The sequence below is a fragment of the Carlito syrichta genome, unplaced genomic scaffold (genome assembly GCF_000164805.1).
Source record: "Carlito syrichta isolate Samal-C Ts95f unplaced genomic scaffold, Tarsius_syrichta-2.0.1 Scaffold296851, whole genome shotgun sequence".
Lineage (NCBI taxonomy): Eukaryota > Metazoa > Chordata > Mammalia > Primates > Tarsiidae > Carlito > Carlito syrichta.
In genome coordinates this window covers 106,743-122,349 of record NW_007240947.1, presented here as the reverse complement: position 1 = coordinate 122,349, position 15,607 = coordinate 106,743, and the positions used below count along the sequence as shown (strand labels likewise).

At 47.1% G+C, this 15,607-nt stretch overlaps 1 protein-coding gene across 2 annotated transcripts in view; it reads right to left on the bottom strand.

Annotated features, from left to right (window-relative positions):
- IKBKB (inhibitor of nuclear factor kappa B kinase subunit beta) overlaps positions 1-7,810 on the bottom strand; it is a 54,534-nt gene extending 46,724 nt beyond the window's left edge. Inside the window, exon 1 of one of the 2 annotated variants that reach the window (XM_008054607.2) lies at positions 7,585-7,810. In XM_008054607.2, the coding sequence (XP_008052798.1) occupies positions 7,585-7,689 (105 nt within the window). In that variant the 5' untranslated portion in view covers positions 7,690-7,810. The remainder of the gene's footprint in view (positions 1-7,584) is intronic. The other variant, XM_008054608.2, reaches the window with a different exon arrangement.
- Positions 7,811-15,607: the final 7,797 nt, after the last annotated feature.

The window sequence follows — 15,607 nt, the reverse complement described above, 5'->3', positions numbered from 1 at the left end:
TGCACTCCAGTATGAGTGACAGATTGAGACTCCAACTCAAAAAAAAAAAAAAAAAAAGGCAGTGGTGGACACAGACTCCCGAGAGCCACCAGGTGCTTTGACATAGCTGGAAGACCGGACTCACAGGACACAAAAGGGGCCAGCCCAGCCTCCTGAGAAAGCCTCATTCAGTGACTCAGAGCCAACTCACCAAGGCTAAGAGCTACACTTAGACCCTTGGCTCAGAGAGCCCAGTATCCTGTGATGGTGACAACTGTCCAACCAGGCTGCTGTTGATAGAAGGCAATTAGTAAGGACCCCCACCTCCTTCTCAGACTCTGCACCCCAAGTTGAATGTTTCAGACATGAGGCTGAATGCTGGATCAAAGGGACTGTGCAGATAGGATTCAAGCATGGGGGTCAAAGATCCAGGGTCAGCCAGGACAGTGGCTCACACCTATAATCCCAGCATATTGAGAGGCCATCAGATTGCTTGAGTCCAGGAATTTGACGTCAGCCTACGCAATATAATGAGACCTGTCTCTACAAAATTTTTTTAAAAATTAGCCTGGTGTGGAGGCATGTGTCTATGGTCTCAGCTACTTAGGAGGCTGAAGCAGAAGGCTCACCTGAGCCTAGGAAGTCACAGCTCACAGCTATGCTGAGCCGTGATCATGCCGCTGTACTCCAGCCTGGGCAACAGAGTAAGACTCTGACTCCAAAAAAAAAAGGTTCAGAGTCTGACTGCAGGTTCACCCAAGTCACACGTGACTGGACACACCCTTGCACTCAGCACTGCCCCATCACTCAACTCGCTGCAGCACAGACCCCCAGGTACATGGCTTCCCGCATCACCCACAGGAGCCAGGAGCATGGGCTAGGAGACAAACCTATCAAGGTGGCACCCCTCCCCCTCACCTGGGCCACATGTGATGTAGAGCCTATGGGCTTTATCCACAAGATGGAAATAACCCCACACCCTCTGGTGCTATCAGTTGAGATGAAATGACATTGTGACTGATCTCAATAGCAGCACCACTTCCTTCTCAGGCCCTACATGCCTCTTCTCCCCCATGCCCCTACCCCCCAGGATCTCTAGAGTCTGCCACCTTGCAGCTACCTGAGAATTTTCATTTCCTCCAAGAAGCTGTCCCACCCCAAGCATTCAAAGCAGACCATGTGGCTACAGCACCCAGCACAGCTGCCACACACACTCTCCAGAGACGGCAGCCACTGCCATTTCACAAAAGACTTTCTTGATATATTCCCAATGCCCATGTTATCGCCTCAATTAGAGCGTAAGCACATGAGGGCCAGGGTCATCTTTTATTTCCATATCCTAACAGAGCTTAGCCCCACACTCAGTAGATTGCTAGAGAGCTGGGCGGAGCAGGATCTTTAACACTAGATGTGAGAGGGTCAGATAGCAGCAGGAGGAGGCTGGCTTTTGGCTTTTTACAAATAAAGGCCGGGTGTTATGGCTTATGCCTATAATCCCAGCACTTTGGGAGGCTGAGGTGAGAGGACTGACTGAGCCCATGCATTCGAGACCAGCCTGGGCAACGTGGCAAGATCTCATCTCTACAATAAATCAAAAAATTAGGTGGGTATGATGGCGCATACCTGTAGTTCCAGCCACTTGGAAGGCTGAGGCAGAAGGATCGCCCGAGCCCAGTAGGTCGAGGTTGCGGTGGCCATAAGCATGCCATTGCACTCCAGCCTGGGCAACAGAGTGAGAGACTCCAACTCAAAAAAAATAAATAAATAAAATAAAGAACAAACTAAGGTTTTGAAAAGGGGAAGGAACTAGAAAGTTGTACTTGTAGTTGTAATCCTTACACACACAGATTCCTAGGTTCACATCTATAAAGCAAGAAATAAATTCCATCTGGCAACAGCTTTCCACACCCAGCAGGCAGATGGAGGCCACTTGGCGCCAGTGATGACAGATACCTGGCACAAGTGGACAGAACTGTTTTGAAGGAAGACAGGATGTCTTGAAAAGCACTGGCCTGTCTGGAAGAAGCCCAGCCCAGGCATAAGGAGGGCCATAGAATGGTCTGGACCTTCTGTTTTAATGCCAGGCACAAATTTAATACCAGGACAAATCTGAGGCAGTCATATTTCTCAGGCCTCCTCAACCATAGGGTTTGCTGGAACCCTGGTTTCTATGTTGGGCGTGAGTGATCACCTGCAGAACTGCACTCTGCCTTCCAGCTCTGGCTCCCACATTCCACTCAGAGCTGAAAGGACTCAGGGTGGGACCTAGGATGTCTTCCAATTAAATGACGCAGGAGGATGACTGTCCAGAATGACCCTCTGACATCACTGGCCAACAGCCTCAACAATCCTCTCTGCTTGCTGCAGCCAGGTTTCTGGGAAGAGGTTCACAATATGCCATCTCTTTAGTCCAGAAAGATGCTCAACAGCACTTGATCAAAATACAGGTGCCCTCCAGGACACAAAGTATTGGAAAGATAGCTCATGTTTATGGATTAAAAGAATTAACATTGGCCAGGCTCAGTGGCTCAGCCTGTAATCCCAGCACTTTGGGAGGCCGAAGTGAGTGGATTGCCTGAGCCCGTGGGTTAGAGATCAGCCCAGGCAACTTGGAGAGATCACGTCTCTACAATAAAAAAAAAATTAGCCAGACATGGTAGCACTCCTATAGTTCCAGCTACTTGGAAGGCTGAAGTGGAAGGATCGCCGGAGCCCAGCAGGTAGATGCTGGGGTAGCCGTGAGCATGCCACTGCACTCCAGCCTGGGTGACAGTGTAAGACTCCAACTCAAAAAAAAAAGAATTAATGTTATTAAAATGGCCATATACTCAAAGCAATCTACAGAGTCAATGCAATCCCTGTCAAAATAATAATCACATTCTTCACAGAAATGGAAAAAATAATCCTAAAATTCTCATGAACCCACAGAAGACCCCAAATAACCAAAGCAATCCTGAGCAAAAAGAACAGGCTGTTCTTTCTATAGAGTAACCTGCTCTCTGTCACTTCAATAAACTTATTTTCATTTTCCAGCAGAAACTCCAGCAATGTAGGGAGGCTGCTCTGCCTATAGAGTAGCCTTCTTTCTGTTCCTCTTTTCTTTTAATAAACTTTCACTTTACTTTGTCATTTCACCCTTAAATTCTTCCTACATAAAACTAAGAACCCACTTAGCTTCTCAGGCCAGACTTCAACTTTGGGATCCTCTGTCCTTTATCACAAGGGTCCCACCTCCTGAGTCAATAAACTTTCTAGATTTTCCAGAAAAAAAGAAAAAAGAGAATATAAAGCTGGAGGCATCACACTACCTGACTTCAAATTATACTACAAGCCAGGTGCAGTGGCTCAAACCTATAATCCCAGCACTTTGGAGGCCAAGGTAAGAGAACTGCCTGAGTCCTTGCCTGGGTAACTTGGCAAGATCTCGTCTCTACGATAAAACAAAAAATTAGCCAGGCATGGTAGTGCATGCCTGTAGTTCCAGCTACTTGGATGGCTGAGGCAGAATGACTGCCTGAGCCCAGCAGGTTGAGGCTGCGGTGACTATAAGCGTGCCACTGCACTACAGCCTGGGTGACAGTGAGACTCCTACTAAAAAAAATACTACAAAGTTATAGTAACTAAAACAGCATGGTAGTGCCATAAAAGCAGACACACAGACCCATGGAACCAAATACAGAACCCAGAAATAAATCCCAGCATTTACAGTGAATCATTTTTTACAAAGGTGCCAAAAACATACATTAGTGAAAGAACAGTCTCTTCAATAAATGAGGGGCAAAATAGGAAATCCATATGCAAAAGGATAAAACTAGACCTCTATCTTTTGCCATATGCAAAAAATCAACTCAAAATGGACTGAGGACTTGAATGCAAGACCCGAAACTATAAAACTACTAGAAGAGGCTGGGCACAGTGGCTCAAGCCTGTAATCCCAGAACTTTGGGAGGCCAAGGTGAGGAGACTGCCTTAGCCCACAGGTTTGAGAACAGCCTGGGCAACTTGGCAAGATCTCATCCCTACAATAAATCAAAAAATTGGCCAGGCATGGTAGCGCATGCCTATAGTTCCAGCTACTTGAAAGACTGAGGTGGAAGGCCTGAAAGCCTGAGCCTAGCAGATCGAGACTGTAGTGAGCATGCCACTGCACTTCAGCCTGGGCGACAGAATGAGATTCCATCTCAAAAAAACCCCAAAAAACCAAAAATAGACAAATGAGATGATATCAAACCAAAAAGGTTCTGCACAGCAAAGGAAACAATCAACAAAGTGAAGAGACAATCTATAGAATGGGAGAAATTGCTTCTAAACTATCCAGCTCAAAAGAGATTAATATCCAGAATATACAAGGGGGAGGAAGGACCAAAAAAAACCCCAGAGTTTCTTTATAAAAAGCTGTGTATTTATTCTTACATATTTAGATGTCAGTCACCTCCAAAGTACTCTCTGTATGATACAATACACCAATCAAGACGCTTTTCCCACTGCCGAAGTTTTTGAACTTGTCAATTTTGATGCCTTTTAGTGCTTCTGCTGTTTTGTTTCACCTCTTCCACACAAAACATTTCTCTTTGAGGACTTTTTTCATCCAGGGAAACAAAAAAAGTCGCTTGGGGTAAGATTGGGTGAACAGGGTGGGTAGAGCATAGGGTTATGCTGTTTTGGTGTCAAAAACTACTGAAAACTCAGCACAGAGCAGGCAGGGGCATTTCATGATAGGTAAATCACCTATCATGAAATGGGCAAACATACTGAAAGAATCTTCACATACACACACACACACACACACACACACACAAAATTCACTTAAGCTGCATGCAGCCTCTCACAACAACACATGCTGGCACACTGGTGCTGATGGGTTCCTAGGACACTTACCTACCAGGGGAAGTCTGTACTACAAAGGGCCCGCCCTCCAAAAGACAATTCCAATTTTGGGGGGGGACTTCCTTGTATTAGCTTAAGCAACTCAAATTTTAAAAAAACACACACAATCCAATTTTTTAATGGACAAATAATCTGAATAGACATTTTGCAAAAGAAGATGGCCAACAGGTATATGAAAAAATGCACAACCTCACTAAGTCATCAGGAAAACTCAAACCAAAACTACAATGAGCCAGGCACAGTGATACACACCTGTAATACTAGTTACTTAGAAGGCTGAGGCAGAAAGATCGCTTGAGCCCAAGAGTTCAAGACTAGACTGGACAACATAGCAAGAACCTCTTATTAAAAAAAATACGGCCGGGCTCAGTGGCTCAGCCTGTAATCCCAGCACTTTGGGAGGCCAAGGTGAGTGGATTGCTTGAGCCCGCGGGTTTGAGACCCGCCTAGGCAACTTGACGAGACCTCATCTCTACAACAAATCAAAAATTATCCGGGTGTGGTAGCACGCGCCTGTAGTTCCAGCTACTTGGAAGGCTGAGGCGAAGGATTGCCGGAGCCCAGCAGGTCGAAGGCTGCGGTGGCCGGGAGCGGCCATTGCACTCCAGTCTGGGTGACAGAGTAAGACTCCAACTCAAAAAAAAAAACCAAAAAAAAAACCACATACACACAAAACACACAATAACATATCATCTCATCCCACTAAAAAGGGTTACTATCAAAAAGACAAAAAATAACAAATGTTGACAAGGTTGCAGAGAAAAGGAAACTCATACACTGTTGATGGGAATGTAAATGAGTACAGCCACTATGGAAAACAGTATGGAGGTTTCTCAAAAACCTAAAAATAGAAATACCATATGACCCAGCAACTCCACTACTGAGTATTTATCCAAAGGGAAGAAATCAGTATGTGGAGCTGGACATGGTAGCTCACGCCTATATTCCCAGCATTTTGGGAGACTAAGGTGAAAGGATTGCCTGAGCCTGCAGGTTCGAGACCAGCCTGGGCAACATGGTGAGACCTCGTCTCTACAATAAATAAAAAAATGAGCCAGGAGTGGTGGGGCATGACTGTAGTTCCAGCTACCTGGAAGGCTGAGGCAGGAGGATCGCCTAAGCCCAACAAGTCAAGGCTGTGGTGGCCATGAGCTTACCACTGCACTCCAGCCTGGGCGACAGAGTGAGACTCCGACTCAAAAAAAAAAGAAAAAAAAAATCAGTATGTGGAAAAGACATCTGCACTCCCATGTTTATTATAGCACTATTCATAATTGCCAAGATATGGAATCAACCTAGGTATCCCCCCAACGAACGAATGGAGAAAGAAAATGTATATACACAATGGACTATTAGCCATAGAACATATAAACAACATAAATAAACATAGGTGCCATCCTTCAAAGTCTTCGGTGAATCTGAATTTGGAGTCAGGAAGTTACTTTTAGCTATTTGGAGAGTGAGGGTTTGTCCCTACAGCAATGGTCTCTAAATGGAGCTTTGTGTCTCAGGTGCTACCAAGACTGGAATCCAAACAATTTAAGAAGAAATCAAGCTTTTCCAATGTTCCCTGTGCAGCATGATCCTTGGATCATCTATCGGAAGGTCACGTGCCATGTCTGATACTTGGGGCACCTTAAGAAGGCAGACATTCCTGCAGGGCAGAGGGGTGGACAGAGCCCTGTGGAGACACACTGAGGTTATCTGTGCCCTGCCTAGACAGAGTGATGGACTATTCATCCAACGTAGTAAAACACCTCTCATCAAATCGACACCTGGCATAAGGAGATTCTGTCAAGAATTTCAGCACGAATAAGGCCCATACAAGCAAATAGGAACATGGGAGAACGGACACTTCTATGAGCTCATGTCAGACACAAGCAGTGTAAAAACAATGAGAAGATCTAGTCAGATGGAAGAAGAAATCAGTCCAAATCATCTGAATTGGTAAGAATTATTTGAAATACTAATTTTTACCATCATCCTTACAATAATTATCTTTCATCTGGGCCTGTGTATTTTGTGCTGTGTGGAGTTGCAAACAATATTGGGATGGCATCATGACCAGCAAAAATATTTAAAATTATAGGTGGCTCACACCTATAATCCTAGCACTTTGGGAAGCCGAAGCAAGATGATTGTTTGAGTCCAGGAGTTTGATACCTAACGAGACCTCATCTCTACAAAGCGATACAAAAGTTAGTTGGGCATGGTGGTGTGCACCTGTAGTCCCAGCTACTCGGGAGGCTCAGGCAGAAAGATCGCCTGAGCCCAAAAGGTTGCAGATGGGGTGAGCCACAATTGTGCCACTGCACTCCAGTCTGGGCAACAGAGTGAGACTTGACTCAAGAGATAAGTCAATTAATTTTAAATAATTAATTTTTAAAATATTTTTAAATGTTTCACTATTCTCATCTTTTAATTTTTTCCTATTTTTCCATGTTTTATAATATGTAACATCAATACACAATACATTAGCACAAATTGGAGCTGAAAGCTTAACTTTTTTTTAAACTACTGATTTAGGTAGCATAGTTAGTTAATAAAGCTTGCAGACAACTAACCAGAGGGCCACCTTGGCAGTCCTGAATCCCTGTTCCCAATCCCCATTCTCACTTTCTCCTAAGACCAGCAAAACCAAAGGCCAGTCCCTGGGTCCAGCAGTGTCAGCGGGTGGAGGAGTGAGGTGCTTCTCCCCAGGCTACACAGAGCCCCTACCTGATTGTGCCATCGGACCACATTTCCAAATCCCCCTGTCCCAAGTCGCTCTTTCATTTCCCAAGCCCCACAAGTCTGGGTTGGCAGGGAAGGTGACCAGCTCATCCTGATGCCGTTCTAACCTGCAAGCAAGTTGGGATGGGGGAAAACAGGTTAGGGTTAAGAAAACGAGCTCAAAGGGATGGCGAAAGTACCAGACACTGCTGCTCCCGATTGGGAGCGAAGAGAAAACAAGGGGTTTTTATTCTGTAAATAAGTCAGTCGGTATGGTTTGTCCAAACATCGTGGCAAACTTTGGTCCCTCTCACCACTCCCACCTCGGTGCTGCGGCAGCAAGCAGGGAAGAAAGTCGTCCAAGGCGGGGGGATACCCATGCCAGCAGGGATCCGCCCCCCAACCCTAGCAGGGGCGCCTTGGCCTACGCCACCCCCAGGCGGCAGGGAGAGCCCAGCCCACTCCCGAGTCTCCCCACGTGCACGGGTGTCTACAGTGTTGCAGGAGTCACAGGTGTCCACACTGCCTCCGCGGTCAAGTGTCTCTCCCGAGGCCCCCCCTTCCACCCAGCCGCCAGGAGCGCCCGCCCCGTCTGCCCCCGCGCTTCCCAGCTCCAACCGCGCTAGTGACCCGGAAACCCCGACCCCAGGCCCCACGGAAGCGTCCGCAGGGCCTCGGGGGGAGGCAGGGGACGCCCGCGGGACTCACCTGTCTGCAAGGCGGGGCGGGCAGACAGGAGCCCAGACGCCCCCTGAGGACATGAAAACGCGGGACCCCCGCAACAGGCGGCCTCGCGCGACTTCCTCAAACACTTCCTGCTCCGACGTCACGGGGCACGTGGCCGCCGACCGCCCTTAAAGGGGCCGCGCGGGCGGTGGGCAGCCGAGCCCGGCGTGTGCCGGGGACCCGCCCGGGGCTGGTGGCTCTGAGGGTTAGGGGTTTGTGTGACTTCTAGACCACTCTAAGGGGAACTGAGCAGACTGTGCTCACCGGAATGAAAGAAGGGCCCCAAACAACACATGGGCGCCAAATGACTTCAACCTGGAGCGGCTTCAGGACGGAACAGGGGGTTTCCTCGCCGGCCTCCAGGGTGACAGAGTAAAACTCTGACTCAAAAAAAAAAAATCAGGGTTACCAAGTGGATGAGCTGATGCTCAAACCCTAACAGCTTCTTCCTCATCCCATGTTCTTAATAAGTGGTTAAAAGTAGCATGTTAAGAGGTTCAGAAAGAGGCAAACTGGAATTTGAATCTACATCCTGCTGTTGACTACTCCTGAGGCATCGGAGCAGGTTACTTAACCTCAAGCATCCATTTCCCCTATTTACTTATTTATTTACAGAGACAAGTTCTTACTCTGGCTTACTGCAGCCTCAAACTCCTGGGCTCAAACTATCCTCCCATGATCCTCCTGCTTCAGCCTCCTGAGTAGCTGGGACTACAGGTGCACGCCACCACTTTTGTATTTTTTTGTAGGGACAGAGTCTAGCTTCATGAACCAGGCTGGTCTCAAACTCCTGCTCTCAAGCAATCCTCCCACCTCTGCCTCCCAAAGTGCTGGGATTACAGACTTGAGCCACTGCACCCGGCCAGTGTCTTCCTTTTAAGACATAGAGATATTAAGTTTGATTGCATGAAATTGTCATTTTTTTTAGAAATTAAAAAGCAATCAAAACATCAGTGACAAAGATCAGCACTTGCACTTTCATCTGGTTCTGCCTAATAGCAGGAGGACAGGAGGGTACACAAGTCCTAGAAAGGAGGCACCCCAAGATGTTGTGAGAGAGTGATGAGGTAGTGATAGGAGCAGGGCCTGAATTTCTCAGGGTTTGAAATTAATTCAGGGACATAGTCATCCCAACCAGAGGGTTCAGGAGTGCCCGGGGCTATGCTAGGCATGCTAACTGCTCGCTATTTCTTTTCTTTTAATTTTTTTATTTTAAAGATGTGGGATACAATTCAGGGTTAGGTATACAAATGTTCATTATGCAGGTACACTTGTTGATGAGGTGTGCCCCCCTCCCCCAACAGAGTCCCACTACTACCAATCCCATCTCAATACCCCACCCCCCACCCGGCAGTTTCCTGCTACGGTCAATCCTTTTCTCTTTTTCTTTTTTTTGAGTCAGAGTCTCACTCTGTCGCTCAGACTGGAGGGCAGTGGCACGCTCCCGGCCACCACAGTCTCGGCCTGCTGGGCTCCGGTGATCTTTCTGCCTCAGCTTTCCAAGTAGCCGGAACTACAGGCGTGCGCTACCACACCCGGCTAAACCAATTCTTTTCTTATAGTATTACAATAATTGTTCAAGGTCCACTTGTGAGTGAGAACATGTGATACTCAGTTCTTTGTTTCTGTGAAAGATTACTAAGTATTGTAGACTCTAAATCCATCCAGATTGCTATGAATTTTATGATTTTTGTCCTTCTTTATGGCTATGTAATAGTCCATCGTGTATATGTACCACATTTGTTTTACCCAATCCTCTTTTGATGGGCAACACGATTGGTCCCATGTTCTTACTACTGTGAACAATGCTGTGCTCGCTATGTCTTAATTACTCCGCAGTCACAGTTAAATAGCACCCTCAGCATCAAGGCAGGAAGAAAAGGGGCATGAGTATAAATAGTTGTAAAGCACTTAGAATCCTGCTAGCATAGTCTATGTGCAGTATAAGTGTTTGCTAAATAAACTGTAGGCCGGGCACAGTAGCTCAGGCCGGTAATCCCAGCACTTTGGGAGGCTGAGATGGGAGGATTACTTGAGCTTAGGCGTTCGAGGCTACAGTGAGCTATGACAGTGCAACTGCACTCCAGCCTAGGGACAGTGAGACCCTGTCAAAAATAAATAAATAGGTACATAATTTTTTTTTTAGTCAAAATCTCATTCTGTCACCCAAGCTGGAGTGCAGTGGCATGCTCATGGAAACTGCAGCCTATACCTGCTGGGCTCAGGTGATCCTTCTGCCTCAGCCTTCCAAGTACTTGGAACCACAGGCATGCACCACCACACCCAGCTAATTTTTTTTATTTATTATAGAGACGAGGTCTCACCATGTTGCTCAGGCTGATCTCAAAACCTTGAGCTCAGGCAATCCTCTCGCCTCCACCTCCCAAAGTGCTGGGATTACAGGCATGAGCCACCACACCTGGTCACAATTTTTTTTTTTGGAGTCAGAGTCTCACTTTGTCATCCAGCCTCAACCACACTCATAGCCACCACAGCCTTAACCTGCCGGGCTCAGGCAATCCTTTCACCTCAGCCTTCCAAGTAGCTGGAACCACAGACGTGCACCATCACGCCCAGCTAATTCTCTGATTTATTGTAGAGACGAGGTCTCGCTATGTTGCCTATACTGGTCTCGAACCCCTGGGCTCAGGCAAACCTCTCGCCTCAACCTCCCAAAGTGCTGGGATTACAAGAGTGAGCCACCGCACCCAGCTAAGTACATACATTTTGAAAAGCAAACATTTGCTGGGTACCTATAGGTGCTGGGCACCTATATGTACTGGGCACTGTGAAGAGTCTATTTACCATATGATATCATAAAAGATTTCTCTTCAACCCTGCCACCTCTGAAAACCACTGTCCCTGAAAAATTTGTAGAGTCATCTGCTGATAAAAGTCTTCATTTTGCTCAGCTCAAAATAACTTGGTTTTCAACTGAACATAAATCTCTCTGATAAGGTCACATACTACTACTAGGTTTGTTTAAAAAAGAAAAACATACTTATGGCCCAGGAAGAGGCTTCTGGATTTTATCACATCCCAAGATATTTATTACCTTAAATTCTGTTTTCTACCCAGATAAGACATGTCCAGATCCCTGCCTGCATCTGGTCTTTATCATGCTCTGGAGATGTGAGCAGCCTGTTTACAAAAGATATCTTCAGACATGAGAGGAAAATGTTCCTTTCTCTTCCTGCTTTGAGGCCGAGCTTGCTCTTTAGCTGTGCTGAAGGATAGTGGAGAAATACTGAACAACCCAAGCACCTGGTCCTACCCTAGGCATTACTGACCTCAGGGGACCCAAGCAGCGGAACTCTTCATTCAAGGCACTTAGAATCATATTGGGTTTATAAAACTCACAGAGAGTCAGTCAGTAAGGACAGGTAAGGACCAGGCAATGTAAAAGCACGCAAAAGTTAGCTCTGAAATAATTAGCACTGTAGCATATAGTATTAGTGATCGTGATAAAGTTTCTGAGCACTGTTAATTTTAACATGCAATCTGGTTCCTAGAGTAAGTCAAAAGATAACTGTTCTCTTATTCAGCCCTTTTATTGACATAAAAGTTTAATCACAAATTGATTAAACTCTGCACTGTTGCCTAACAACAGCCAAACGACTCAGCATTGAGTTCCTTTGAGTGAGGAAAGATGGTTTTCTATGCAGCCTGGGAACTGAGTCATCGAAGAAGAGACAGACCACTCAGGCTGGGAGGACGCCCCTGCCCCAGAGTCAGCCCTGGCTCAGAGACTTTGGCAGCTCTTTGATTACCCTTCCAATGTTGTTTCATCCCATCTCTGAGAGAGAGGACTCTGCAGGTCAAGACTTGCTCCTTCAGCAGACGGAAACTCCTCTGCCAGCAACGTTGGCAAAACTAGTTTAGTTGGAGGACACAAAGCCTGCCTTTGTTCTGGGGTCATTGGTGGGAGACAGGCTAGTGGAGACTGATGGGGAGAATAAGCTGGGCCCAGACCCCTCAGGGTTCACTGCAGAGCTGGCTGCAGAAGAAGCAGGAGAAAATACGCAGCCAGCTTCTCTCTGTGAACAGCCAGGAAACAACAAGAGCCAAGGGTTTGAGACTGAGTCACCCTCCCTGGGAGAGTGAGAGCTTGGGGAGGAAATCACTTTGTGAGCTCCCTTTAGCTTTACACTCACATATTTTTATTCCAGTAAACTCAAATTAAAGAGGAAGAAGTCGAGTGCGGTGGGTCAAGTCTGCCATCCTAGCACTTGGGAGGTGGAGGCAAGAGGATTGCCTGAGCTCAGGAACTCGATACCAGCCTTAGCAACATGGCAAGACTTCATCTCTGCAATAAATCTAAACAATTAGTTGGGCATGGTGGCACATGGAAGGTTGAGGAAGATGCTTGGAAGGCTGAGGGAGAAGGATCACCTGAGCACAGCAGGTGGAAGTTGTGGTGGCGATGAGCATGCCATTGCACTCCAGTCTGGGTGACAGAATAAGACTCTGACTCAAAAAAAACAAAAAGGAAGAATTCACTACAGTATAGCTGCCCACCCTGGATCATAGGGGCCAGGAAACCAAGGGTATGGGCTGGGCTAATATGTCTATACTACCCAGCAGATGTGTTTCTCAGCCCACCTTAGTTCTGGGCTTCTACTTTGGCTCCAGGGGAGCAAAGATTTTGTCCACTGTTCATCCCAGTGCCTGGTAGCTCATAGATCATAGGTGCGTCATACAAAATTACAGAATGAATGAGGGAATCCATTGCGTTCTTTAGCATTTGGCTATATGTAATCTTGGGAGTCTGAGAGATGCAGATTCCAACCCTGGCTCTGCCTTTTCTTGCCTTTGTGAACTCGGGCAGTTTACTGAACCTCACTAAGCCTCAGTTTCCCTTTCTGTGAAATGGGGGTGAATAAAGCCTACTCCTCATGATTATGTGACATAAGTGAGACAGTACATATAAAAGTGTGGAGCATGGTACTTGGCAAACCCTCTTTGAATCGTAGCTGTTAATTCTGTGATGTTTTTGAATGCAGTAACCCAGCAGTTGGCTGAGATCCCTGTCCTGCAACTCAAGCAAAATGGGCTCAAAGCTCCCCTTTCCCCATTTCTCCAGGAACATGTTGCTAAGGTGGTGGTGATGTACAGTGGGGGGTGAGGCAGGCAGGATGTTCCCTAGACACTATGCCTCTGACCCCCTACTTGTGCTAAATTCTTAGCTGCCGTTTCTAAATAATCCCTTCCCTCCCACTCCCCATCCCCTTCCCTGGCTATTTGCCATCGTACCCTGTTCTAATCTTTCCCAGCACTGATCACTAATTTCATTATGAAGTATGCTTTTTGTGTGTTGCCTGCCTCCCCAGAACTGCCTGCCTGTCCATTCTGTGCCCCTCTGTTCAAGCATCACTCATGCCACTGCACAAAATAGCAGCAGCAGCCAACACATGTTGGCCGCATAGCTGGAGCTCTACCATGATTGACTGGAGTAATCTGATCAGTTTAGGGACTGGTTTGCCTTCCTGGCTTGTAGATCCTGCTCCTTGCCCAGACATGGAAATCAGTCCCTTTCCTTGTCTTCATTCAGTGATCATTCTTAGAAGGACTTGGTGTTTGAGACTTTGCCAAAAGCTTGGGAAGTGGAGGATTTATAGCACAGTACCACCAACTTTTTTTTTTTTTTGAGTTGGAGTCTCACTCTGTTGCCCAGACTGGAGTACAGTGGCCGCTCCCGGCCACCGCAGCCTCGACCTGCTGGGCTCCGGCGATCCTTCCCCCTCAGCCTTCCGAGTAGCTGGAACTGCAGGCACGTGCTACCATGCCCGGCTAGTTTTTGATTTGTTGTAGAGATGTCGTCAAGTTGCCCAGGCTGGTCTCGAACCTGTGGGCGCAGGCAATCCACTCACCTCGGCCTCCCAAAGTGCTGGGATTACAGGCAGAGCCACCGAGCCCGGCCTAACTTTTTTTTTTTAAATCAGGTTTTTTTTGTCATCCAGGCTGGTTTCAAACTTGAGGACTCAAGCCATCCTCTGACCTCAGCCTCCCAAAGTGCTGGGGTTACAGGTGTGAGCCACCATACCCTGCCCAGGTCTTTTTTTTCTTGGAGAAGACAGTGACTAGGCACAGACAGAGAAAGAACTAGACACTGTGTAAGTGAGCCCTTGTTCAGCCCAGGACTTTGGTCAGAAGAGGGGAAGCCCTAAAACAGCCACCACATGGTCTGTGGTAAATAAGATCAACCAGAGAAACAGCAGCAAGTAAGCAAGCCAGGCTTTGGCGCACAGCCCAAGACATTCAGGGTCAAAGCTAGGCTGCTGCATGGGTCATCCTGGTCCCTCGGTCCTCCAAGTCATGTCCCAGCTCTCACTGAGGTTACAAGTTGGCTGAGGAGAGCTGGTTGTCCCATGTGAGTAACTTGAAGGACTCTGGCTATTTGCCCAGGAGCAGGAGACCTGAGGAGCTGGACTGAGAGCGGAGAGCTGGGTTGGAGGCCGAGGCCCAGCTTGTGGAGATGGGCACTTTAGAAGAGGAGTGGTCTGATGTTTAATTTTAAATATTGGGCCAGATGTGGTGACTCATGCCTGTAGTTGCAGCACTCTGGGAGGCCGAGGAGGGAGGATTGCTTGAGCCTGGGAGTTCAAGACCAGTTCAGGCAACATAGCAAGACCTCATCCCTACCAAACATAAAAAAAAAATTAGCCAGGCATGGTGGTGCACACCTGTAATCCCAGCTACTTGGGAGACTGAGGTGGAAGGATCACTTGAACCTAGGAGGTCAAGGCTGTGATGAGCCATGATTGTGCCACTGCACTCTAGCCTAGGTGACAGAACTAAACTTGGTGACTCAAAAAAAGAAAAATAAGAGACCCATAGTGATTGGGTTTGATTTATGCCTCCCCTTGGAAGGTAGAAATCCCAACAAGCAGGTTTTGGTACTAAAGCGTTTCTTTCTCTCAGTTACTGTTAACTGCAGACCTGAGTCCCTTTACTGTGGTCAAGTGGGCAGGTCAGCAAAGTCGGCAAGTGGAACCTGGAGGAATAATTCTTAGGGAAACCAAATTATAGGCCCCTGCTCATTTTATTACCAGAGGATGTCAGATAATTTATATAGATAGTTCATGCCTCCTGGGGGAGGGGGAGAATGGGAAGAAAACATAGGAAATCTCTACATCATTTGTGTCATTTTAAAAGTCAGATATATAGAGGTAGAATCTACATACAGTAAAGTGTATGCATTGTAAGTGGGCAATTTTTTTTTTTTTTTGAGTTGGAGTCTCACTCGGTCACCCAGACTAGAGTGCAGTGGCCGCTTCCGGCCACTGCAGCCTCGCCTGCTGAG